The following is a 26,532-nucleotide window of genomic DNA, read 5'->3' as shown; positions in this document are numbered from 1 at the left end:
CTCTGAGTGCCACCAGGCCTCCCCACCAAGGGGAGGTGGTCAAATATGGGGCACCAGAGTTCATGTCAGAGTCAGCCCCGCTCTCCACACAGCTGTGGAGCATGTCCTGACCACTGTTCTTTTTTTGCATAGAAACAAAAGAAATGAATTGAAAATGGCAAAGTAAGTAGTGTAAAGCTAAAATGACAAAGTCAGGGGGAGCCTGGCTTGGAGATGCCTGCCTGTGCCCCAGCATGCAGGATTGGGAGGACCCCTCAACCAAAGAGCTGGAGGCCTAGGGACAGGCAAGTGTCATCGTAATATCAACAACAAGATTACCACCACCCTCCCTCATGCTCTTGATTTTTGCTAAGTCTGAGAGTAGCAATGTTTACAATAAATAACATTTTTTTTCAGATCTTGAGTTTTATGGAAGTTTTCTATGTATTTACAGAGCAAAAAAAGGAAATTAACACAGTAAGTCCTGAAAAGACTTTTTTCCTACTCTAAAAGGGTCACACAGATGTGAAGACTCATACTTGCCTGCAGCCGGCCAATAGCCACTAGGCAGAATTTGCTCCCCTGGCCAGCCTCCGGGTCATCATCTGGGAGGGAGACACCTTCATGAAGGAAGAGGAGAGTAACTCAGAGTTTGGGAGATCTCAATCTCAAATCCTTCAAAGGAAGAGACTAAGGACTCAGCAGCACATGTCAGTGTGAAGACGCTAATATAAAACAATATATTAGAAAAGGCCGCCAATTACACAGAGTTTGTATAAGGTGTGTGTGTGTGTGTGTGTGTGTGTGTGTGTGTGTGTGATATTTTAAAAACAGAATATAATAGAACATTTGTAGCTGAGTGCAACCCTGACTTTTCACTGCCCTCCCCAATGCTGGGGTTGCAGGCATATACCAACACACCTGCCTTCAACCATTTTAATTTTAACACATTGGAAAATACAAGTCCCAATCAAAGTAGTCTAAAAACATGAACTTTACATATGCTATGTAATTACAACATACATAGAGAAGCAAGCATTCCTACCTACAAATGGCTTAAAAAAAAAAAAGACTGACTGATTGATTTAATGTACATGAGTGTTCTATCTGCATGTATGCCCGCATACCAGAAGAGGGCATCAGATCCCAGTATAGACGGCTACGAGCCATCACATGGTTGCTGGGAATTGAACTCAGGACCTCTGTAAGAACAGACAGTGCTCTCAACCACTGAGCCATCTCTCCAGGCCCTAAAAATTAAATTATCCCAAACACCAAAAGATACTCATATTCAGAGCAAAAGGGAAAAGAGTGCATCCTTCCTGACTTCTTTATCTCTCATTTTCATCCAGGAAAGGGCGTTTTAATTGGTAGCTATGCATACATTAAATGTATAATTTATATAGAAAGTTAACTAAAAGCTCATGTGTCATTATGCATGATATTTAAAATTAACTTTTCTCAATGACATAATACCCATTTATTGGCTACATGGCATGTGCCAGACACTGTGCTTTTCTTACACTAAATCTAACGCTCACAGTAATGCTAACATGATCTATTACCTCAAATTGTAGACAAGAAAACTGATGTAAAGGTCAAGTAACTTACCATAGGTTAAACCATTAATATAATGCAGGAAAGCAAATGTTAAGTTTTTCTAATTCAATGTAGATTTCTCTTTTTTTTCGAAACCGGGTTTCTCTGTGTAGCCCTGGCTGTCCTGAACTCATTTTGTAGGCCAGGCTGGCCTCAAACTCACAGAGACCCACCTGCCTCTGCCTCCTGAGTGCCAGGATTAAAGGCGGCGCCGCCGCCGCCACCACCACCACCACCTGGCTGTGATTTCCTCTTAAAATATATTGAAGGAGACTGAGAGATGGCTCAGTGGTTAAGAGCAAGCACTGGCTGCTCTTCCAGAGGACCCAGGCTCAGTCCCCAGCACCCACACGGCAGCTCACACCTGTCTGTGACTCCAGTTCCTGGGCATCTGACACCCTCTTTGATCTATGTGGGTGCTAGGAAACAAGTGCACAGGCATATGTGCAGACAAAAGGCCCGCACATATAAATGGTAGCTAGCACTTGTCTCTCTGTGCCTTCCTGCCTTCTGTGAGTCCCCACTTCCCAGCAGCCCTCTCCCAGGAGGGAAGCAGAACATCTCCCAGAAGGTGAGCTCTGGAAAGGCGACAGTCGGTTACCACGCTGGCCTCACTAGGCCTGGAGAAGCCAGCTGTAAGCCCAGCACACACGAGGCTGAGGAAGGAAGAGTGGCCGCCTTTGCTACCTCCCTTCCTTATTTATTCTCAACTTCAGATAAAGCCGGTCTGCTCACATCTAGCCCGTGCAGAGGACGCCTCCACCCACAGCCGCGCAGTCAGGGCCCTTCAACGTCAACCCCTCAAGGCCTCTCTCCCACTTCAGTGCCCAAACCAACTGCACTAAATTCCAGGGTTTCAAGCTCAGGATAGTGGCGCACACCTTTGATCCTAGGACTTTGCCTGGTAGATTTCTGTGGGTCTGAGGTCAGCCTGGTCTTTATAAAGAACTCCAGGGCAGCCAGCGCTATACAGAGAGAGACCCTGTCTCAAATAAAATAAAATAAAATTCCAGTGTTTCTTTGCCACGACTGCTTAAAGACACAGTATTCAGTGTACACTATTATTAAGAATATTGTAAAACTATATACAATTACTTGTTTATTTGCTTTGTTGTTTTTTGGTCCTTATATATACCAGGCAAGTACTCTATTACTGAACTGTAATCTTAGCCCTAATAACCAAATTCTAAGCCACCTATGGTAACTCATGCTTGGTAATTCCAGGAGGAGTTTGAGCTGAGAAACCTGCTTAAAATCAGGAGTTCCAGGCTAGAAATGAATTAAGTATCGATTTTATATATGATATTACATACTATAAATATATAGGAGTGAGATACATAATATATATAGGAGTAACACACTTTAAAAGATTCATTTATTTTGTGTGTGTATTTGCCTGGGTGAGTTTATAGGTACCACATGTGCACAGGAACCTGCAGAGGCCAGCAGAGGGCGTCAGAGCCAGGGACCTGGCGTTACAGGGGTTGCAAGCCAACGTGTGGTGCTGAGAGCTGAGCCCAGGTGTGCTGCAAGAGAAGGGTTTTTAACTGCCAAGCCCTCTTTCCAGCCCTCAATGACAGACACACTAAAAACCAAAGAAAGTGGTGGCGCACACCTTTAATCCCAGCACTCAGAAGGCAGAGGCAGGTGGAATTCAGGCTAGCTGGGTCTACAAAGCCAGTTCCACAACAGCCAGCGCTAAAGAGAAACCCTGTTTCAAAAAGCAAGCAAGGCTACAGGACTTTGTGACAAAGGCAATACTGAGTCATGGCCATGTTTGAGTGACCCATTTCCTCAAGTGGACTCTGGTCAGTCACGGCGAGGGGTGTCTTTTCTCTCTAGTTTTCCCTTGTTATTCCTAAGCGTCTTTCCGGTGGGGTCCATAGTACTCTAACTGTTAATAAAATGACTTTCTTTACGTAACCAAGTGCATGAGGAGAGAAATCACTACATGATCCCCTACCTGCTGGGGGCCAGGCCTTGATGTAGCCTGTGCAGTGCACGACCACAAAGTGAGGCTCTCCTTCCTTCACAGAGCCGAGTCCGTTCCTAGAAGAGTTACAGGAATCAGGGTGAAGTTTTACAAAGCAAACCTGTCCTTTAAAAGCACCTATCTGCCCATTACTGGTACGTGTGTAGGTGCATGTGCCATTCAAACTTGTGGAGGTTGGAGGTCAGATAGAACAAGTCTTGGAGTCACTTCTATCCTCCCATCTTCCTGTGGGTTGTGGGAACTGAGATCAGCTGGCAGCAAGTGCCTTTGTCTGCTAAGGCACCTTGCTGGCTCCAAAATATTTTGTTTTGTTTTCATTAAAAAAAAAAAAAAAAAAAAAACTTTTTTGTATGTGCTTGTTTCTTTCTGCCCATGTGTCTGTGTGGTAGGTGGAGGTCAGAGGACAAGTCTAGGAGTCAGCTCTCTCCTACCATGTGAGCTCCAGGACTCAGCTGCTGCCAGGCCTGAGAGAGCTTATCAGGGAGCCATCCCAGACGCCCCCACAGAGTAAAATTAAAGGGAAACAAAGCCTAAGTACCTTAACTTTAGCTTCTGGATACTCAGAAAACTATCAGTGCCTGTCCTTTCCTACTCAAGCCAAGCTTTTAGCCCTTGTTGAAGTAAAGCACACAAGAAAACAAAAACACACAAGAAAAACAGGTAAAGTAGTAGCAACTTCCTTAAACAATTGAGCAGGAAAAGCTTTTAAAGTTCAAAACAATCAAGCGTGGTGGCGCACGCCTTTAACCCCAGCACTCAGGAGGCAGAGGCAGGTGGATCTCTGTGAGTTTCGAGCCAGCCTGGTCTACAGAGAGAGAGAGTTCCAGGACAGCCAGGGCTACACACAGAGAAACCCTGTCTGGAAAAAAACAATAAATGAATGAAGTTCAGAAACATATTGCCAGAATGTAAGTGGCGGTGAGGTAAAGAAGAGAGTGAGAACTGGTAGAGAAAGTAAAACCTCCGTCTCTTGATCTCCATTGCTTAGACTTTACCCTGCATCTGTTCCTCAAAAAGCTCAGTCTATTCATGGAGACGGGGTCCACGGAGCTACTGCCACACCTGTTCCAACAAACAGAGAACACAAGTTGCTGGGCTATGAGAAATGCAACAGCAGGAGCAGAGACCCAGGTACACACTGCTAACAAGGAAGTCAGGTTGAGACTGAGAAACTTTTTATTAATTTGATTATTTTGAGGTGGCACCTTCAGGCCCCCTGAACTTCTGACCCTGCGGTCACCAGCAGTCTGCAGTGAACATGTGGAGGAGAGACGACAACTTAGGAGAGATGGTCTGTCCCCACGTGGGTTCAGCAGTCAAACTCACGTCATCAGGCTTTCTGCCAAGTTCCCTTAGCCACTACGCTGCCTATCTCTGTGGTTCCCAACAAATTCCAGGTGCAGAGACAGCGTCACATGCGGCACAGAGTGAGCCCGGCTGCTCATCTGCCCTCCTTCAGCTCCCACATGACGACACCACAGGAAGCACCACCACGCCAACAGTACTTTAGTAGACTACTTAAACATTCCTTCTTAGGAATATTAAGATGCTTCTGTGTATGCCAGGCAGGCATCCTGTCACTGCAGGAAGTCCTCTTCTTTCTTCTAATTTTGGACCAGATCTCACTAATTTGCCCAGGCTGGCCTTGAACCTGAGATCTTTTTTCTTCAGCCTCAAGAGGAGCTAAGGTGAGGTTTTACTACGTAGTTTATATTAGCCTGGAACTCATCATCTTCTTACCTCAGCCTCCAAGGTCTCACTATGTAGCCCTGGCTGGCTTGGGGCTTGCTCTATAGGCCATGATGGCCTTGCAGCAATTCTTCTGCCTCAGCTTTCCAAGAGCCGGCATCAAAGGCCTGGACTACTCTGCTCAGGGTTTTATCTCTTTTTTTTTTTTAAAAAAAAAAAGGTAAGCCAAGCATGGCGGTACAAGCCTGTAATCACAGCACTTGGGAGTGAAGGGGGGCACATCAGGAGTCCAAGGCCACCTTCAAGTACAGAGTAAGTTTGAGGCCAGCCTGGGCTACATGAGACTCTCTCAAAACAAAACAAAAACAAGGGCGAATGCATGAGTGAGTTTTAGGTGCAGCTGTATGTATGCCGGGCTCTTCCTAAGTGCCCCCAGTGCCAACCCAGCTAACCCTGACAGCAATGTTTCACACCTGTCAGCATCACCGCCAATATTAGATGACGCAATCAAAGCAACACAAGCCGTGTAATATCAAAACTAGAACTCAAAGCCATGGAATACTATGGACTAAAACAGTTCACTCGGGATGTGAGTTCAAGGTCAGTCTGGTCTGTTTAGGCAACTCCAGGGTTACACAGTGAGACTCTGTCCCTGAGTAAACACCAACATTCAGTCAAGTATAGCAGTAGCACCCTCTGTGGACCCACACTACTTGGGAAACTCAAATGGGAGGATAACTTGAGCCCAGAATTTTGAAAGGAGCCTGGACAACACAGTGTGACCCTATTAAAAACAAACTATAAGGGGCTGGAGAGGTGGCTCAGTGGTTAAGAACACCACCTTGTCTTCCAGAGGTCCTGGGTTCAATTTCCAGCAACCACATGGTGGCCCACAGCCATCTATTATGTGACTATAAATAAATTAAAGAAAATTTAAAAAACAAACAAACAAACAAACAAACTGTAAGCTGGGCATAGTGGGGCGTGCCTTTAATCCCAGCACTAGGATGGCAGAGGCCGGTGGATCTATGTGAATTTGAGGGCAGCCTGGTCTACAGAGTAGGAACCAGGACAGCCAAGGCTACACAGAGAAACCGTGCCTCAAAAAACGGAATCAAACAAGCAATACTCATCTGATCCCAAGGGCTACTCTAAACTAGTAAAGTATATCATTTAAAAATTTCTACCTTTGCCAGAAAATCTTTTTAATCCATTTCTCCTAAGCAGCCGCTCAGTATGATATAGTGCTGGAGGCGTTGACTCCCTTGAGCGGGAGGCACAGGTGGGTGTGGAGAAACTAACTGCAGTCCTCTGCAAGAGCATGTAATCTCTTAAGCCTGAGCCATCTCTCCAGCCCCAGAACTTACTGTTTTTCGTGTGTGTGTGTGTGTGTGTGTGTGGGTGTGTGGTGTGTGGGTGTGTGTGTGGTGTGTGTGGTGTGTGTGGGTGTGGTGTGTGTGGTGTGGGTGTGGTGGTGGTGTGTGTGGTTGGTGTGTGTGTGTGTGTGGTGTGGTGTGTGTGTGGTGGTGTGCGTGTGTGGTTGTGTGTGGTGTGGTGTGTGGTATGTGTGTGTGTGTGTGTGCGTGTGTGGTGTGTGTGTGGTGGTGCGTGCGTGCGGTGTGTGTGTGCGTGCGTGCGGTGTGTGTGTGTGTGTGTGTGTGGTGGGTGTGTGTGTGTGTGTGGTGTGTGTGTGTGTGTGTGTGGTGTGTGTGTGTGTGTGTGGTGGGTGTGTGTGTGCGTGTGTGGTGTGTGGTGTGTGGTGTGTGTATGTGGTGTGTGTGTGTGTGTGTGTGTGTGGTGTGTGTGTGTGTGTGTGTGTGGGTGGGTGTGTGTGTGCGTGCGTGCGTGTGTGTGTGTGGTGTGTGTGGGTGTGTGTGTGTGTGTGTGTGGTGTGTGGTGTGTGGTGTGTGTGTGGTGTGGTGTGTGTGGTGTGTGTGGTTGTGGTTGGTGGTGGTGTGTGTGGTGTGTGTGTGGTGGGTGTGGTGTTGCGCGTGCGTGTGTGGTGTGGTGTGTGTGTGTGCGTGCGTGCCTGTGTGGTGTGTGTGTGTGTGTGTGTGTGGTGTGTGTGTGTGTGGTGCGTGCGTGCGTGCGTGTGTGTGAAGTGTTCCTGTTGTGCATACCAGTATGTGGAGATCAGTCTCACATGCAGTTCTTGAGGAGCTACTTAATTTTTTTTTTAAATCAATGTTCTACCTGTATGTTAAGTGCAACACACACATGCCCAGTGGCCACAGAGACCAGAAAAGGCATCAGATCTCTGGAGCTGGAGTCACAGATGGCTGTGAGCTGCCGTGCAGAAGCTGGGCACTGAGTCAGCCGTCTGGAAGAGCAGCTACTGTTCCTAACCGCTGAGCCATCTCTCCAGCCCCGAGACGGGGTCTCTCCACAGGACCGGGCGCGCCGGTTTGGCCAGGCTTCTGCAGATTATCTAGTGTTTTCCATGTGTTCTGGGGACTGAACTCAGACTATGTTATACTGAGCTCAATCCTCAATTCACTTCTTTTTTAAAAGGACATATTTATTTTATGTATATGAGTGTTTTGCCTGCATGCAAGTCTACGAACCATGTATGTGGCCTGCTGGCTGAGGAGGTCAGACGAGGACATCAGATCCCTTAGAACTGGGTCACAGGTGGCTGTGAGACTCCATGTGGGTACTACGAATAAAACCTGGGTCCTTTGGAAGAACAAGTGTTCTCAACTGTAAGACATTTCTCCTGTACCCTGAATCCAATTAAAGCCTTTTTATTGTTATGTGTATGGGTGCTCTGCCTGGGCGCTGTGCACCATGTGTATGCCTGGTGTTCAGAGAGGTCACAAGAGAACAACAGATCCCCTGGAACAGCAGTTACAGATGGTTGTGAGCTGCCATGTGGGTTGGGATTCAAACCTGGGTCCTCTGGAAAAGCAGAAAGTGCTAACTTCAGAGGCATCAACGCAGCCCCCTACATCCATTTTTACGATCAATAAAATAGTAACCATGAAGCTTACCCTATGGACAGTTGTGAAAATAAAACAGAAAGACAGATAAAAGGGTCTACCAGACCACAAGTCATTCATTAAGTGTTATTTCTCTTACTAAATACTCTGCTATAACCATGACAAGTACATGTGATCCAACCTGACAGGAACCTATCCCTGACAGACAGGAACCTATCCCTGACAGACAGGAACCTATCCCTGACAGACAGGAACCTATCCCTGACAGGAACCTATCCCTGACAGGAACCTATCCCTGACAGGAACCTATCCCTGACAGGAACCTATCCCTGACTGACAGGAACCTATCCCTGACAGGAACCTATCCCTGACAGGAACCTATCCCTGACAGGAACGAGGGGAGGTGCCAGCTGCTCAGTAGTCCTCCCCAACCCAGCCCCAGGCTTCACACCTCATTCGGCAAATGAAGGATCTCCTTGAGCCCATGCACATCCTCATGGAAGACTGCTGACCCTCCTTTTTCACTGTTCCAGTCTTCAGATCGAGGATCCGCCCTGGAGAACGATGTGGAAGCAATGTGAAGTTAGTTCTTGCGGGTGGAAAGGAAGAGACACATGAGGCGGAGGTAAGCGGCCATACAGCCCCGCCTCCTCCCTTAGGACAGAGACGCTAAACACTTCCACCCTCATCTACAACCCCCACTGTTTGCTCCGAAATGGCACTGGGGCGTCTCCAAGTAAAGCAGGAGTGGGAAGTACTGGGGTTACTGGTGTGCGTGTGTCCGTTCCTGTACAGGGAGTACTGGGGTTACTGGTGTGCGTGTGTCCGTTCCTGTACAGGGAGTACTGGGGTTACTGGTGTGCATGTGTCCGTTCCTGTACAGGGAGTACTGGGGTTACTGGTGTGCGTGTGTCCGTTCCTGTACAGGGAGTACTGGGGTTACTGGTGTGCGTGTGTCCGTTCCTGTACAGGGAGTACTGGGGTTACTGGTGTGCGTGTGTCCGTTCCTGTACAGGGAGTACTGGGGTTACTGGTGTGCGTGTGTCCGTTCCTGTACAGGGAGTACTGGGGTTACTGGTGTGCGTGTGTGTCCATGTGTGAGGCCAGTTGTCTCTCCTTCTCCTTGTCTGCAGGTCTGCAGCCTGAGGTTAGGTTGCTGGGTTTAGAGGACAAGTTCCTTTACCCACCAGCCATTACGCCAGTCGCTAATTACCTTCATGGGTGGGGTGGTGGTGATGTCTGGTTTAAAAACAAGTGATTTGACATGCTAAGAAACATGTTTCTAAGAACAAAACTGTTTCTCATCTTTATTTTTTTTTAAAAAATTGAACTTTTTTAAACTAGAGAACTAGAGAAATGAAATGTACAAAATCACAGAAGGGAAAACTAAAAAACAACATTAATATGAACATTTCCATTGCAAAGACACTGGAATGTCTTGTATTCTAACTAGTTATTTGTTTCCACCTTGCGACATCCTACACAGTTGCTTAGAGCAGATGTCACTTGCTCCTCTAGCCAAATGTTGGTGAAAGGACTGGATCGCATTTAAATGGTGGAGGGAGGAATGACACAGTAGTGACGTCATGACAACCAAGCTCCTCACACCCTAACCATAACCACTCCACTATAAAATTAAGACTGATTATCATTGGACCTAGCACACACGAGTGGGTGTGAAAAATGCCAGGTAGTAAATAAAATACAAGCATAGAGAATTCTTTTACTATGTGGGGACAGGGGAAGGGAACTGTTGTACACTTTAATTAAGTATTATTAAGATACATATTAATTTTTATTAAGAACACAACCACTGATAAAATATTTTCAAAGAATGGGTCATAGGAGCTGGGCGTGCTGGCAGCACAGGCCTTTAATCCCAGCACTCAGGAGGCAGAGGCAGAGGCAGGCAGATCGCTGTGAGTTCGAGGCCAGCCTGGTCTACAAAGTGAGTCCAGGACAGCCAAGGGTACACAGAGAGACTCTGTCCTGAGGAAAAAAAAAAAAAAGAATGAGTCACAGAATAGATACTCTGCACACAGATAAAAAAGAAATAACCAGACAGGCGTGGTGGCGGCGCACGCCTTTAGTCCCAGCACTCGGGAGGCAGAGGCAGGAGGATCGCTGTGAGTTCGAGGCCAGCCTGGTCTACAAAACGAGTCTAGGACAGCCAAGGCTGTCTCAAAACAACAACAAAAACAGAAAGAAAGAAAGAAAGAAAGAAAGAAAGAAAGAAAGAAAGAACGAACCACAGTCATTAAGGAAAAAAGTGTAAGTTCAGCAAATCAATATAAGGGCTTAAATATCTGTAACGCTTTAGCAAAATAAAGATTTCCCCCCTGTATTTGCTGTCCCCCCTGCTCTCACCTGTCAGGGCATTTTCTGAAGTGGAGAGCTGCTCTCGGAGTTTATCCACATCGTCTGGGTGCACCTGGTCGTACAGCGTGCTCCCAAACCATTCAGACTGCGGCTGGTTCAGTACAGGAGTCACTGAGTCAGAGACATAGACCACCCGGCCAGTCTCACACGAGACAATAAACAGAAAGCCGTCTGCTGCCTCCAGGATCAAATGTTTCAGCTCCTGGTCAAGAAAATAAATCAGAGTTAACAGTGAACTCTGGGAAGCATGCAGCCCGCTCCCGTGGGGTAGATGCTGCTCCACTAGGAATGACAGGCTCGCCCCTCACCCGCGCCATGGGTTCCCGCCCTAACCATCCACTAGCCAAGCCGGTTACAGTATTTCTTCAGTTTCTGAGCTGCTGGTCACTTCTTTAGTACTCAAAGATTAAAAAGGCTCACAGTGGATGGTAGGCAGAGGCGGAGTCTTCAGCTCCTCAAGTACTGGAATTACAACTAACATATAGCTAATAACTTGCTATTTTTTTTAAGCCAGGGTCTCATGCAGAGCAGTATGAACTCAACCTTGCTATGCAGTGGGAGGGTGATCTTCAACTTCTGACCATCCTGCTTCCAACCCCATGTACTGAGAGCAGATGTGTACAGGGCACCCTGCTTCCAACCTTATGCAGAGAGCAGATGTGTGCAGGTCACCCTGCTTTTATAGGCACAGAGAGCAGATGTGTGCAGGGCACCCTGCTTTTATAGGCACAGAGAGCAGATGTGTGCAGGGCACCTGCTTTTATAGGCACAGAGAGCAGATGTGTGCAGGGCACCCTGCTTTTATAGGCACAGAGAGCAGATGTGTGCAGGGCACCCTTCTTTTATAGGCACAGAGAGCAGATGTGTGCAGGGCACCTGCTTTTATAGGCACAGAGAGCAGATGTGTGCAGGGCACCCTGCTTTTATAGGCACAGAGAGCAGATGTGTGCAGGGCACCCTGCTTTTATAGGCACAGAGAGCAGATGTGTGCAGGGCACCCTGCTTTTATAGGCACAGAGAGCAGATGTGTGCAGGGCACCTGCTTTTCTGGGCACAGAGAGCAGATGTGTGCAGGGCACCTGCTTTTCTGGGCACAGAGAGCAGATGTGTGCAGGGCACCTGCTTTTCTGGGCAGAGAGAGCAGATGTGTGCAGGGCACCTGCTTTTCTGGGCACAGAGAGCAGATGTGTGCAGGGCACCTGCTTTCATCGGACGCTGTGGTTTGTTAAGCTTTGTGCGTGCTAGGCAAGCCCTCTGTAAGGAAACTAATCCCAGCTTCTGTGACTGGCTTGCTGATCCCACCCTCTGTGTTCTCTTTTAGGATCCTCTCACGTTCCCCCTCTCCATTCAAGTTTACAAACACAAAAATATCCTAATTCCATAAAAATCTTCCCTCCTCTTGTTCAGAATATGCTGTTTATTATTACATTAAATGGTTTAGGTTTTAATTTTTAGGCAGTGAGTAACCATAACCCTGATTAGATCAGCATCGTTTTGAGGGGAGATTAATGGCGGTAAAGGCGGCGAGCCTCTGTTGCAGGTGCTGCTCGCCCCGCCCCGGCCCTCACTGTACACCATGCAGCTGCTTTGCTCCTGCTCTTTTAAGTGCTTTACTTACCTCCTCCTATTTCTGGTTCAATTCCCTTCTTCTGGATCCTCATCTTTAAGATTTTATTTATTATGTATACAGCGCTCTATCTGTATGTACACCTGCAGGCCAGCAGAGGGCATTAGAGGACAGATGGCTGTGAGCCACCGTGTGCTTGCTGGGATCTGAGCTCAGGACCTCTGGGAAAGCAGCCAGTGCTCTTTACCCCGAGCCGTCTCTGCAGCTGGGGTCCTCATTTTTTTTAATTCAATCTCTCTACACAGTCTGATAGTGCTGCCGTGCACTTCACTAAGTCCATTTCTGCTTGGCATCGTCTGAAACTCCATCCATCTCTGCCCAGATTCTCCCTTTGTCGTGTGTTGCATGTGGACATCTCCTGGTCTCCTGGTCTCTGTTCATCCTCTTCTCGGAAACCACACGCATGCTTCCACACCACAAAATAAACCCAGGTCCACCCTGTACCTCCCTCCACACCACCACACTCCTCCCACACTAACTTCCTGATTCCCACGTCTCATCTAATTACACTGCAACTCACAGAGCCTGCCTGTGTCTTGACTGATGGGATAGAGCACAGCCCCACCACGCCCGGGGCCTCTGTGCTCTCTTCCTATTCGCCTACAAGCCTGTGGCTGTTACTGCTCTAGGTTTGCGCTCTTAGTTATCAGTTTATATTATGTTCCACCAGTCACCTTTTCTTAACCCATTCTTTGTTTCTCACAGGGCTAAGCATGTGGCCTGCCACAGCAGGAGCACCCTGCACCTCATCAGCACCTGCTGAGCACGCAGACTATGTGATGTGCTATGAAATGTCCTCTGTGGACTAGCAAGCAAACCACGCTATCTGGAGAACTAGTTTCTCTCTCTCAAGCCATATTCCGAGTTCTTAGATGACAATGGTGGCTCGCATTAAATGTCCTTCCTCTCACTCTCTGTACTGCCTGTATTTTCTACACTTGGCACAGCCATCACACAGTTTACATGTATGCATGTGTGTCTGAGATAAGGTCTCATGTGTAACAGGCTGGTCTTTAGGAAGATGACTTCAACTCCTAACCGTCGTACACGCCTATCTCAGTGCTGAAATCACACACTATGAGCTGCCACACCCAGCTGTGCACAGAGCTGGGGATCTAACTCAGGGCTCTATGCATCCTAGGTGTGAATGATCATATGTCTTTCTGTGTTTGAAACAGGGTCTTGCTACGTAGCTCAGGATGGCTTGGAACTTTCTACAGTCTAGGCTGGCCTTGGATTCCCCAGTGCTGGGGTTGGAGGCATCACCACCATGCTGCCCAACCATGGAGTTTTAATTGAAATGTAACTTGTCTTCCCTAGCAATTCTCAGTCAAGTCTAATGAGGCTAAGTAAACTCAGACATCCCACCATCATATTTTTATCACACACAGAATATTAAGCAAGAAGCCTCTTCCTGCCGTCACTTTGCTGTGTGCACCTTACCACTCATAGCTTACTATGCTCAAGCTTAGCTCTGTCCTCGAGCAGCAGTGGAGGCTGAGCCCAGGGGCTGCAGCACAAAGGGTGATGCTCTCCCGGGAGCTACAGCCACTGGCTCCGAGTGCAGCTGCTGAGTGGTGGGAAGCCTTCCCGCGTTCTGTTTCCTCACACTGTACCGGACGGAACAGAGCAACCACAGAGCGCCACTGGCTGCCTGACAGGCTCCTCTTGCTTCAGGGTGACACAGATTTATTCCAATCTCTAGAATCTTACACCCAATGAGCCCTGGCTTCATGAATGTGACTGTCCTTCCTTCACTTTACAGGCTGTATTTATGAGTCAAGTTCTAAGATCCCTAAACTCTTGCTAAACAGTCCTTACAACTCTCATCTGTCTCTCACTGCTCCAACACGGATTCTACCCAAGGAGTGGAATTCATTTTCGCATGATCTGATGCTTCCTGAGACCCAACCTCAACAGTCTACTCAGAGTCAGTTTTAAGTCACAGAGACCTGGTCAGTGAGGAAAGATGGCTTGTAGGAGCCGTCAGTGGACGTGTTGCCAGTTCCCCTCAAGGACTTCATGTGAGACACGGCCATGCGTAAGATGGTTAGCTTGTCTGGTTTGCGAGCCAGAGCACTGCAGGTGGGCACCATGTCTGACAGCTCTGTGATGTAAGCTGTCATCTTGTTCCGCCGCCGCCGCTCTATTTCACTATGATTTTCCCTGCATAAAAAAGAGAAAGAAGCTCCATTCTAGGTGGTCACATCTGTTCCTGTGGTGTCAGGAGAGGGACACGGATGCCAGGTCACCTGCTGAAGGATAAGGACTTAGGTTTGATGATGTTCAAGTCTCAGAAGCCAAGCAGGCCAACCTCATGCAGAGTAACGACATCTGGACAAAGAACAGTGCGGAATGCCTCTCCAGGAGACCACCGCCTCAGGACGGCCATGTCTTCAGAGTAAGGAAAGGCTTTTAAGAAATAATAACTAAAGCCAGGTGTGGTGGTGCACGCCTTTATCCCAGCACTAAGAGACAGACAGGTCTCTGAGCTACACAGGCAAACTGTCCCAGGGAAGAGAGGAGGAAAAAAAAAAAAAAAAAGAAAAGAAGGAAGGAAAGTTCTTTTGTTTTTTTTTTAAGTGTTGATGTCACTCACTGAAGTTCCTGAGGGGAAAATCCAGCTTCACTTGCTACATGTTTTCTAATTAAGACATTTGAAGACTAGAAAATAAAAATGACCAACTTTTGCCAACTTAAGTAGACCAATAGCTTATGAAACAAACAGTATAGAGAGGCCAGACATGATAGCACATGGTTACAATGTCAGCACTCAGAAGACTAAGGTACAAGAACTTTGAGTCTGAGTACACTATGGAATATATAGCAAGTTCCAGGGCGAATGCCTGTCTATAATCCTCAGCCAGGCTGAGGCAGCAGGATCACCATGAACTTCAAGGTGAGTCTGAAGTTAGCCTGGGCTACAAGAGTAAGCTCAGTCTCAAAACTAGCCCCCCCTCTTTTTTTTAAGAGGAGGAGAAAAGTGGCAGAAACAACCAACTCAGGTGGTATTGAGTTCAGCTGGTGGAGGCCTGCCTGCCATGCACGAAGTTCTGGGTCCACACAGCAGGTGTAGCTGTTTAGACCTGTGATCTCAGCACTTGAGTAGGTAGTTGATTCTTAGCTACATACAGAGTCTGGGGCCAGACTAGAATACATTAGACTGTCTTTGGGGGGAAGAAAGTAGGGGGGGTATGGGAAGCCAGGTGCAGTGATGCCCACGTTTAATCCCAGTACTCAGAGGTAGAGGAAGGGGGATCTCTGTGAGTTCCAGAGCAGTCAGGGCTATGTAGTGAGACTCTGTCCCAAAAAGAAAAAGAAGACAGAATAATACAAATTCTTTTCGTGTATTAAGTACTGCTTTGCTGTCATGTTCTTATGTGGTGTAACGTTCTTATGACATCAAAATGCAGAACTGGAGCATTTTGGAGTTTTATTTGTCAAACTAACGCACAAAAGTTCTACCTTCTTATCTGGGTTTGGCAGTGCACCCAACTTGAGAGAGTTAAGTTGTCGTGGGTCCCACGGAGGTAATAGGAGCAGGAGAGGTACAGTCAAGAGGCATGGACCAAGAGCCTGATCTCACCAGGTCAGCAAAGACCACAAAACTGTTTAAAAAAAAGAAAACCTAAGAGTTTACAGTCAAGAATTCTGGAAGCTAAAACGCTGCGAAGGGTCTTCCACGGGGATTCCTCAAAAGGAAACCCAAACAGGCTGCATTCTGGCTTTTAGCTGAGCAGCTTGGCCTTACCACCTTTATGTATTTCTCTTACTACTTAGGGATCTATTCTGTAAAGGAAAAGAAACAAACACCAACTCTGATTTCCTTGTTATTACTGAGCACTGAAGTCAAAGGACTGCAGGCTCCCCAGAGCGGCCCTCCTCCTCACGCTGAGTCAGCTGTCTGAGAGCAGAGGCACGACAGTCCCAGAATGCATCTGTGGCGGAGCTTGAGGAAGTCATACAAGGGGAACAACAGTACAGTATTTATGACCCAGTTACCAGGAGAGCACGCAGCTCAAAGACCAGGACGGAAAAGTCTGGGTGTAAAGCAGTGCTTCTGTGTCACGGACAGCAGCCCAAAGCGATCCAACTCAGGCCCCGGAAACGCAGCTCAGTGAGTGGCAGTGCTCACCCACAACACACAACGCTCCCCACAAAAGGGATCTGACTGTAGAGACTATCTATCTAGAAAGAACGGCAGTACCTACAGCCCTCGCACTTGGGAAGCAGAGGCAGGAGAATCGGGAGTTAAAGTCCATGAAATCCTGTCTTGAAAGGGAAAAGAAGTCTCTTTCCAAAAGACAAAATGTTCCCACTTCATAGCTTCATATTTAGTTATTCTGCCTAAGACATTAAAAAACAAACAAACAAACAAACAAAAAAAAAAACCCCTAATCTAGGGGGCTGGAGAGGTGGCTCAGAGGTTAAGAGCACTGTTTGCTCTTCCAGAGGTCCTGAGTTCAATTCCCAGCAACCACATGGTGGCTCACAACCATCTATGAGATCTGGCACCCTCTTCTGGCCTGCAGGCACACATGCACACAGAGCACTCATATACATAAAATAAACAAATAAAATCTTTTTTTTTTTTTTAATCTACTCTCAGATTTAAAGTACCCATCTTCTTAGTAGCGACAAACTTCTGAGACTGAAGTCCAGAAAACTAAGTGTGTGCAAACACACTTGCATGAGCATCTCTGTGAAAACCAAAGGTCAATCTCAGGTGTTATTTCTTAAGATACCCACCTCTCACTGGAAGCCCAGGCTGGACTACTAAGCTGGTGTAGGTGCCCAGTACGGAAGCTAACTGCTTCCTCTTCCCTACTGTGCAGTTATAAACTACCACCGTTTTTTTCAGTGGGCTCTAGGGACGACACTCTGGTAGCCTACCATGCTCGCACAGCGAGCACTTTACTTCTCTCCAGCCTAGAAAATCCCCCCCTTAAATAGCCACACCAAGGTAGCTGAAACGTTCCAAAAAATTATAAGGATTCAATGAGTTCTGTCGTCACTGTAACCAACACTGTGTGTCTACACAGGGAAGTGCAGAGAACACGCTATGGCCTAAGTACTGGGAGCTATGGCAACTGCAGGTGTTCTGATGAGAGTATTTTCTGGTTACAGCACCAATGAACATAGCCACATTATTTCTAAATTGTTTTCATTCTGTGGAACTCAGTGATGAAATAAAAAATTCTTAAAATGAACAGCAATTCTTTTTTTCTGAGACAGGGTTTCTCTGTGTACCTGGCTGTCCTGGAACTCACTTTGTAGACCAGTCTGGCTCCAAACTCATAGGGACCTGCCCGCCTCAGCCTCCTGGGTGCTGGGATCAAAAGTGTGCCACCACGCCCGGCTTAACTCATCCACTTTCTGATGGGGAAGCCAAAGTTCCTATTACACCCAAACTTGTAAAAACGCATGTCCTCTTCTGCCACAGGGAAGAGAAAGCACAGGAGGGAAGGAAAGGTGGTAAGACACGGCAAGAGGAGCAGCGGCACCTGCTGCATGCTGAGCAACACGGGCTCCTACCTGGCAAGTCTCTCTTTATCCGCAGAGCTCTGCTCATCATCCGACCTAAAAACAGAATTGATGGACTAAGCGAAAATTAAAATAAAATGGAAGAAAGGAACGAAGAGAAAAGGGAGAAGGAGAGAGGGAGAGAGGGAGAGAGGGAGGGAGGGAGGGAGGGAGGGAGGGAGGGAGGGAGAGGAGAAATAAAATGCACAACTGAAAGGAAAGACATAAAATGGATACAGCGGAGAGGGAGGAAATGGCAATACAAGCAGGACCTTGCCTATGCTATAGAGCCAAATATTTTTAAAAAGTAACTTTTAAGACAAAAGTCAAGATCTATTAAGAACTAACATGAACACAACACAAAAACAAATTTTGTCAAACAATCTCTATAGAGACCAAAGATACAGAGTCTGAACAAGAACCAATCAAGGAATTCGGAATTACCATTCTTATAAACTGCTGCCAAAATGGGAAGAAAATCATATTCACATACAATATTCTATAGGAGTAAATTAAGCAGTTTCAAACAACTGATCAGAAATACAACTGCCTAACATAAACACACACACATATACAAGAAAAGTTATGACCAGATTTGTTTTTCCCATTTTAATACTTAGGGTGTCTGTGTGCGCGTGCGCACGTGTGTGTGCATGTGTGCGTGTGTGAGACAGAGCACATACAGGAATCAGGGGACAACTTGTGGGAGTCTCTTCCTTTCACCATGTGACTTTGGAGCTAGAGTTTGGGTCCACAGGTTTGGTGGCAGGAGACAAACACTGAGCCAGTTAGCCCGCCCTCGACCAGACGTCACTCACAACATGACATCCTTTAACCAAGAGGCAAGTTTCTTCCCACCCCCCACGCCCCGCAACAAAGTAAAACAACGTTTATTGGCATGGTAGTTGGCAAGATAAACTCAAGCGTCGGGCTCTTTTAAGTCTCCACAGCCGCTCCGCACACACGCGGTCAGCACCGCTCCGAGGCAAGTTTCCCATGTCTCCTCTATCACTGACACAGTTAAGCTAAACAGCTCTGCTCCAGCTGCCTCAGCACTTTTTCTTAGTTTAACCAGTAACAATGGCTCCTCCTTTAAACAAAGACAAAGGTTATCACTAAATTCTTCCAGAAAACAAGATCCTCTATGGATGGGTGGCAGTAGCAGGGTCTAGGCACAGTGGTATATGCCTTTACTCCCAGCACTTGAGGAGTTCAAGGCCAGACTGGTATACATAGTAAGTGAGTTCCAGGATAACCAGGGCTATGGAGAAAAACTATCTCTATACCCACCCCCCAAAAAGGGGATGGGATGGCAAACTGGAAAAAAAACAAAAACCAAAAAACCAAAAAACCAAGGCACTATTTAACTCATTCCACAAGTACTCTTTTTCTTTTTTTAAGATTTGTTTGTTTATTATGTTTACCGTGTTCTGCCTGCAGGCCAGAAGAGGGCACCAGATCATATTACAGATGGCTGTGAGCCACCATGTGGTTACTGGGAATTGAACTCAGGACCTCTGGAAGGGCAGCCAGTGCTGTTAACCTCTGAGCCATCTCTCCAGCCTCCATCAGTATTCATTTTAAGTAAGAGAGATAAGCCTTGAATAAATTACCTAACCAAGTATATTAACAGTCAAAAAATAGCTATTAAAAATGCCAACAATGGGGGCTGGAGAGATGGCTCAGCAGTTAAGAACACTGCTCTTCCAGAGGTCCTGAGTTCAATGCCCAGCAACTACACGGTGATTTGTAACCATCTATAATGTGATCTGGTGCCCTCTTCTGGCCTGCAAGTGTACATGCAGATAAAATACTCATACATAAAAATAAATAAATCTTTTTTTTTTTTTTTAATAACTGTGGGACTAAAGAAATGGGCTGGTAAATAAACCACTAGCCATTCCTCCAGAGAACGGGGTTCAATTGCCAGCACCCACATAGCAATTCTCCACAGTCTCTATCTCCAGTTCTAGAAGATCTGATGCCCTCTTCTGTCCTCCGTGGCCACCAGGCGCCCACATGCTGGCTACACAGGATCCATGCAGGCAACACAAACAGATAAAATAGGAAGGACATTTTAAAAACTTAAGACAATGACAAGAAGCATGCATCTCGATGTAGAGCACATGAACATGAGAACTGAGTAACAGGCCGGAGAGACTGCTTCATGTAAAAAAGAAAATAAAGCCAGGCATGCAAATAAAATAACTTCTCAAGACTCTGCCTTAAGATGGCCAGAGCAGGAAGCAGAGGTCTTGCAGTCCCAGCTACTTGGGATAATGAAAAAGGAGAACTGTGAGTTAGGGACTGCATCACAGCAACCCTGACCTGAATACTGATGACGATGACGATGACAACGATGACGTGGTTATTTTATCAGTATATGGGGAAATCTCAGTAAAAGAGAAGCAGGGTTTAAAAACCCTTGCAATTTGGCACTGGGAAAGAAGAGACAGGGGGATCCCAGGGCTCACCAAACAGCAGGCTAGCCAACCTAGACAGAGAAAGCCTCTGTCTCAGCAAAGGCGGATGGGGGCTCTTGATGAGTGACACCTGAGTTGTCCTGTGGCCTCTACATGCACACACACACGTACGAATAGTTAGTAGGAAAGGACTGGCTGTGGTGGTGTTCAATTTTAATCCCAACACTCAGAAAACAAAGGCAAAATAATGCCCATAGGTTCCAGGAAAGCCACGGCATGAGACAGGAGAGACGGCTCAGAGGTTCAGAGCACACCTGCTCAGGCAGATGATTTGAGTTTGGTTTCCAGCACCCATATGAGACAGCTCACAACTACCTGTAAATTCAACTCTGAGGAATCCTATGGCTTCCACGGGAACATGCCGTCATATGCACATACCCATATGCAGACACACACTAACATACGCACGGTAACTGTTTAAAAGCAGAATTTTTTTTTTTTTTTTTTTTTTAAAGATTTATTATGTATACAATGTTTTGCCTGCACATACACCTGCATGCCAGAAGAGGGCACCAGATCTCCTTAAAGATGGTTGTGAGCCACCATGTGGTTGCTGGGAATCGAACTCAGGACCTTTGGAAGAGCAGGCAGTGCTCTCAACCACTGAGCCATCTCTCCAGCCCTAAAAGCAGAATTTTTAAAAATTTATTTTTCCTTTATGTATGAGTTCTCTGCCTGCATGTACACCTGCAGGACAGAAGAGGGCATCAGGTCCCTTTTTTATATAGATGGCTGTGAGCCACCAAGTGGTTGCTATGAATTGAACTCAGGACCTCTGGAAGAGCAGTCAGTGCTCTTAACCTCTGAGCCATCTCTCCAGCCGCTAAAAGCAGAAGCTTAACAGGCCACAGCCATGTAAGAGTCATTAATTCGGCTCCTTTCTCCCTCTTCTATCTCAGGGGTTCTCAGCCTTGCGAACCCTTTAGTCAGCTCCTCACGCTGTGGTGACAACAGCCGTAAGCTATTTGTGTTGCTACTTCAGAATTGTACTGTGCTATGGACTGTGACATAAATGTCTGACGTGCAGGAAGTCTGACATGAGACCCCTGTGAAAGAGTTATTTCACACCCCCCCCCAAAGAGGTCCCAGCCCACAGGGTGAGAAACGCTGCTCTGTCTACAAAACAGGCTCCCTCATCTTCCCTAACGCCTCCCTCACTACCACGGGGCTGCCTGTCTGTCAAGTGTCCAGCTTAAAATGGCATAGCGGTTTCCCTTTCCTCCATTTCCCTCCTCCAGCCAGTGGCTCAAGCTTTACAGCTTGCCTGCCTTCTTCTTTCAAACTTTAATAAAATTGTCCTTGAGCTTTAAAAATAGATAAATAAACCAGGTGTGGTGGTGCACACCTGTAATCTCAACACTTGGTTCGCGGCCAGCCTTGTCTACAGAGTGAGTCCAGGACAGGCAGGGCTACACAAAGAGACCCTTGGGGGGGGGGGTGGCAGTACAGCCCCCAGGACTGTAAAATGTATGTGTATATGCCAATGAGAAGATCACTGAGCACTTATATCCTCCTGCTCCTTATCACTTCTAGATGCTTTTAACAAACGATCAAACACTCACTTTCAGGAGATGAGCTCACCTGCTTTAGCCTCTGACCGCCTTCTACTGCATTCCCAACGGTACATGAGGTATACTATGCTAACCAATTGTAACTTGAAGAAATAATTTTTTGTTTGAAAGTTAATCATTTAAAATTCCTTTTATAAAAAAAAAAATCCTTTTATAGGACATACACAAATTTAAACACTCCAGGCTGTGTTTTTGCTGCTCTCTGGAATTCAGTTAAGAGGCTGTGCGCCTGTACTACCTGCCCCCATGACAGGCTGGCCTTTGGTTTCACACAGAGGCTCCTGTAGCCAAGGCTGGTCTTGAACTATATAGCCAAGTAACTTTTTGGTTTTGTTTTTCAAAACAGGGATTCTCTGTGTAGTTCTGCTGTCCTGAAACTCACTCTGTAGACCAGGCTGGCCTCAAACTCACAGAGATCCACCTGCCTCTGCCTCCCGAGTGCTGAGATTAAAGGTATGCACCACCACTGCCCCACTGCCAAATAACTTTTAAGAAAAAGATTTATCTCTTTTTATTTTTGTGTGTATAAGTGTTTTGTTTATATGTATGCATGCACTGCCACATGAATCCGAGGCCCAAAGAGGCCAGAAGAGGGCAGTGGATCCCCTGAAATTGGAGTCATATATGGTCGTGAGGCACCCTGCGGGTGCTGGGAATCAAACCCAGGTCCTCTGCAGGAGCAGCCAGTGCTCTTAGCTGCTGAGCCATCTCTCCAGCCCCTGACCTAGAACTGCTGGTCCCCTGCCTCCACCTCCACAGCACTGGGATCTCAAAAGTGTACACTGTCACATCCAGTTTACGGCTTGACTTTCTAATAGAATCTGAAAAATCATAACCTCAAAATCAATAACTAACTTTTCACCTTAGAGATTATTTGCATCCTCAAGATTTCATTTATTTCAAGAAGTTTTGATAAGCTGCTCTTATAAACCCCATATACTTTTCCCCTTGTGTCACGGCCACATTTCTGGGCCCTAGTTCTCATGATTTCAAGCTGCTCAGCGTATGTTCAGCAGCTTCTATCTACCCCCTCCCTCTTCCTACGTGTTACCTACCTACGTACGACCTACCTACCTGCTCTTCCAACCAGCCCACACACCGCTGACACTATTTCTAAGCCTTGACTACTCTGCCTGATGTTTCCTGGTTCTCTAGATCAATGCTCCTCAAAGCAGACGACAAACAGGCAGGCTCAGCAATGAGCAAATACTATTGATTGATAAGTACTTGCAGAAGGCCCAGGAGGATGCTCAGTGGGTAAAGGTGCTTGCTGCTCAGCCTAAGGATCTGAGTCTGATCACTGGACTCACAGGCGGCAGGCAAGAGTCTGCTCCAAGAAGTGGTCCTCTGAGCACAACTTGTGGAATGCTGTAAACAGGCGCACACACTCTCTCAACCAATTAATTAATCAGTCAATGTAGTAAAACCTTAAGTAAGTATTAATTAAGCAGTAGACACAGCTCAGTAGTTAAGTATGGTTGCTGCTCTTCCAGGAGTCTGACGTCCTCTTATGGTCTCTCTGGCCCCCACACTCAAAAGTATATACCCAAATACAGACACACATAAACATAATTTAAAATAAAACAAACCATTTTAAAGTACACAGTTAAATACAACCTTTAAAAATAAAGTTACTCAATTTTGAGGTCCTTACTAACTCAATCGTGTGTGTGTGTGTATGTATGTGTGTGTGTATGTGTGCATGTATGTGTGTATGTATGTGTGTGTGTGTATGTGTGTATGTATGTGTGTGTGCATGTATGTGTGTGTGCATGTATGTGTGTGTGTATGTGTGTGTATGTATGTATGCATGTATGTATGTATGATCATGTGCATTCAGATGTCAACAGAAGCCAAAAGAGGATGTCAGGTTCTCTGGAGCTGGAATCACAGTGGTGGTGAACCACCTGTGCACCCTGGAAACCAAATTCAGGTCTTCTGAAGGAACAAGCCCTCTTCCATGGAGACATTTCTCTAGTCCCATGGTGTGTGTGTGTGTGTGTGTGTGTGTGTGTGTGTGTATCTGTCTGTTTGTCTCTGTCTCCCTTCTTTTATGAGTAACTTGGCAAGAATTTTCTAAAAGTAAAATCAGTATCTGGGTTGAGAAAGATTACTCTCTAATAAAAAGTAAAATATGTATATTTCATAATCTGAGTTAGTTAAACCAATTAAAGTTTGTATCCAGAAAAAAACTCACTTAATGAGTAAAACCACTTTCTATAAAATTCTTCCATATGTGTGCCAGTACAATAATAACTGCCCCACAGCCTCTGTTGGCGGATACAGTGAGCACACTGCCGCTACGTGCACACACGAGGAGAGCGCTGTGTAAATACACACAGCCTCTGTTGATAGATACAGTGAGCACACTGCCGCTACGTGCACACACGAGGAGAGCGCTGTGTAAATACACCACAGCCTCTGTTGGTGGATACAGTGAACACACTGCCGCTACGTGCACACACGAGGAGAGCGCTGTGTAAATACACCACAGTCTTTGTTGATAGATACAGTGAGCACACTGCCGTTACGTGCACACACGAGGAGAGGGCTGTGTAAATACACCACAGCCTCTGTTGATAGATACAGGGAGCACACTGCCGCTACGTGCACACACGAGGAGAGCGCTGTGTAAATACCCCACAGCCTCTGTTGATAGATACAGTGAGCACACTGCCGCTACGTGCACACACGAGGAGAGGGCTGTGTAAATACACCACAGCCTCTGTTGATAGATACAGTGAGCACACTGCCGCTACGTGCACACACGAGGAGAGCGCTGTGTAAATACCCCACAGCCTCTGTTGATAGATACAGTGAGCACACTGCCGTTACGTGCACACACGAGGAGAGCGCTGTGTAAATACCCCACAGCCTCTGTTGATAGATACAGTGAGCACACTGCCGCTACGTGCACACACGAGGAGAGCGCTGTGTAAATACACCACAGCTTCAACTCAGGTCACCTGAGCACAAAGTACAGACTGTCCAGCACTACTCAGAAGAGGAAGGAGACTCAACAGAGAGATCCACTCTCACCTACATGAAATGTAAGTCCATCGTGTGGACTGCTTGACCCCAGCGCCAGCACTAAATGCTGCAGTACATTACCTGGCAAAGCGCTCTTTGTCGCTGCACAGCTGTTCATCGTCGCATCTGGAAAGAGAGAGGGTGGGAAGAGATGAGCTCAGACTGCTGCGCTGACGCCAAGCTGAAGTAAAAACTAGAGAGAAGTAAAGCCATGCAACAGGGAAAGAGCAATGGACAGCACCCCAAGCACCCAACCCTGAGGGCACCTGACAGAACTAGGACCCGCCACACTTTCACGTTATCAGACACACAGAAAGACAACATGGTGACAACACGAAATGCCTCGTGACTGCCCTACAGTTGGGGAAATATTTGGGTGCGTGTTTGTTTGTTTTTGCTTTGTTTTGGCTCAGCATGGTAGTGCTGGCTAGCCTAACAGGTGTTAATCACTATGCCTGGCTCAGTTTGCTTCTTTGTTTCTAACTGTGGCTTAAACAAAACAAAACAAAAACCATAGACAAGTGTGTGTACATTTTCCTGTGTTCAGGCTCCTAAGAGCCTGCTCTGAGCCGGGTGTGGGAGCACCTGCAGGCAATCCCCTTGGCCCTGACATGGGAGCCAGGTGTAGGAGGCTGGTGGCAGCAGCACAGCAGGGCTGTGGGGGTGGGTAAGGAGGAGGAGCCAAAGTCTCTAAGGCTCAGGGACCATTGTGTAAGAGGGACAGAAACATGTGAGTTAGGAGAAGGGCGGACTGCTGCGGAGCACTGCCTTCTGTGAGTGAACTCCTGGGCTCGCGATGGGTGGGATACACAAGCCTGGGTCCATCAGCATCCTAGCACGGAGGGGAGGAGCTCACACAGCCACAGCCCTCCTTGAGCATCTATAAGCCATTGCAGCTGTTGGGAGAGACTTTTTTCAGTAGTGTAGCCGTGGGGAAGGTGTACACGTTCCTCTAAGTAACCACTCACACGTTACTAGTAGGTAAGCAACCCAAATGAAACACTGAGATTCCCGCCCCGCCCCCCAAAAAGTCATGAAAGTAGAGGAGGAAGTAGTTGGGAAGAGGAAGGGGACCAGTGGGAAGAGGATGACAAAGGGAAAGGGTGTGGTATACAATCAAGAAGCCTTATATACAGTATGGGAATACAAAATGGTGCACTACTGCACGCAGGACGCAGGATGTTCAAGAGGACGGCCACAGGTGGAGCTCAGCGGGGCTTAGGTAGCAAGTTCCAGGCCATCAAAACCAAACTTGTGTTTGCAGCCACAGGGCAGAGGCAGAGGCTGGAGGACAACTGGCAATAGTTAGTTCTCCCGCTCACGACACGGGTTCCAGAGAGGGAGCACAGGCCAAGTTTGGCATCAAGCATCTCTACCCACTGAGCCATCAACAGCATCCTAAGCTTTAATTTTTTGTGCATATTCTTGGGACAGCATTTTGCTATGTAGCTCAGGCTTCACTTGAACTCCCAGCGACACTACTGCTTCAGCCTCTCAAGTAGTGGGATTATATGACATGCCACCATACCTACCTGAAAACTCACTTAAGTAGACGGATGGACCAACGCCTAAGAGCTTGTGTTGTTCACGCAGAGAACCCAGGTGTGATCTCTCTCTCTCTCTCTCTCTCTCTCTCTCTCTCTCTCTCTCTCACACACACACTCTCTCTCTCTCTCTCTCTCTCTCTCTCACACACACACACTCTCTCTCTCTCTCTCTC

At 46.9% G+C, this 26,532-nt stretch overlaps 1 protein-coding gene across 1 annotated transcript in view; it reads right to left on the bottom strand.

Annotated features, from left to right (window-relative positions):
• Positions 1–25,136, bottom strand: part of Arnt (aryl hydrocarbon receptor nuclear translocator) — a 37,211-nt gene extending 12,075 nt beyond the window's left edge. Inside the window, 9 exon segments of the mRNA XM_051156946.1 lie at positions 523–599; positions 3,542–3,627; positions 4,562–4,633; positions 8,651–8,753; positions 10,567–10,780; positions 14,158–14,371; positions 17,741–17,785; positions 24,894–24,938; positions 25,084–25,136. Coding sequence (XP_051012903.1) covers positions 523–599; positions 3,542–3,627; positions 4,562–4,633; positions 8,651–8,753; positions 10,567–10,780; positions 14,158–14,371; positions 17,741–17,785; positions 24,894–24,938; positions 25,084–25,136 — 909 coding nt within the window.
• Between the last annotated feature and the right edge of the window lie 1,396 nt (positions 25,137–26,532).

The sequence above is a fragment of the Acomys russatus genome, chromosome 15 (assembly GCF_903995435.1).
Source record: "Acomys russatus chromosome 15, mAcoRus1.1, whole genome shotgun sequence".
In the NCBI taxonomy this organism is placed as follows: domain Eukaryota; kingdom Metazoa; phylum Chordata; class Mammalia; order Rodentia; family Muridae; genus Acomys; species Acomys russatus.
The sequence above is the reverse complement of the archived record's forward strand: the minus strand, read 5'-3'. Positions and strand labels throughout refer to the sequence as shown.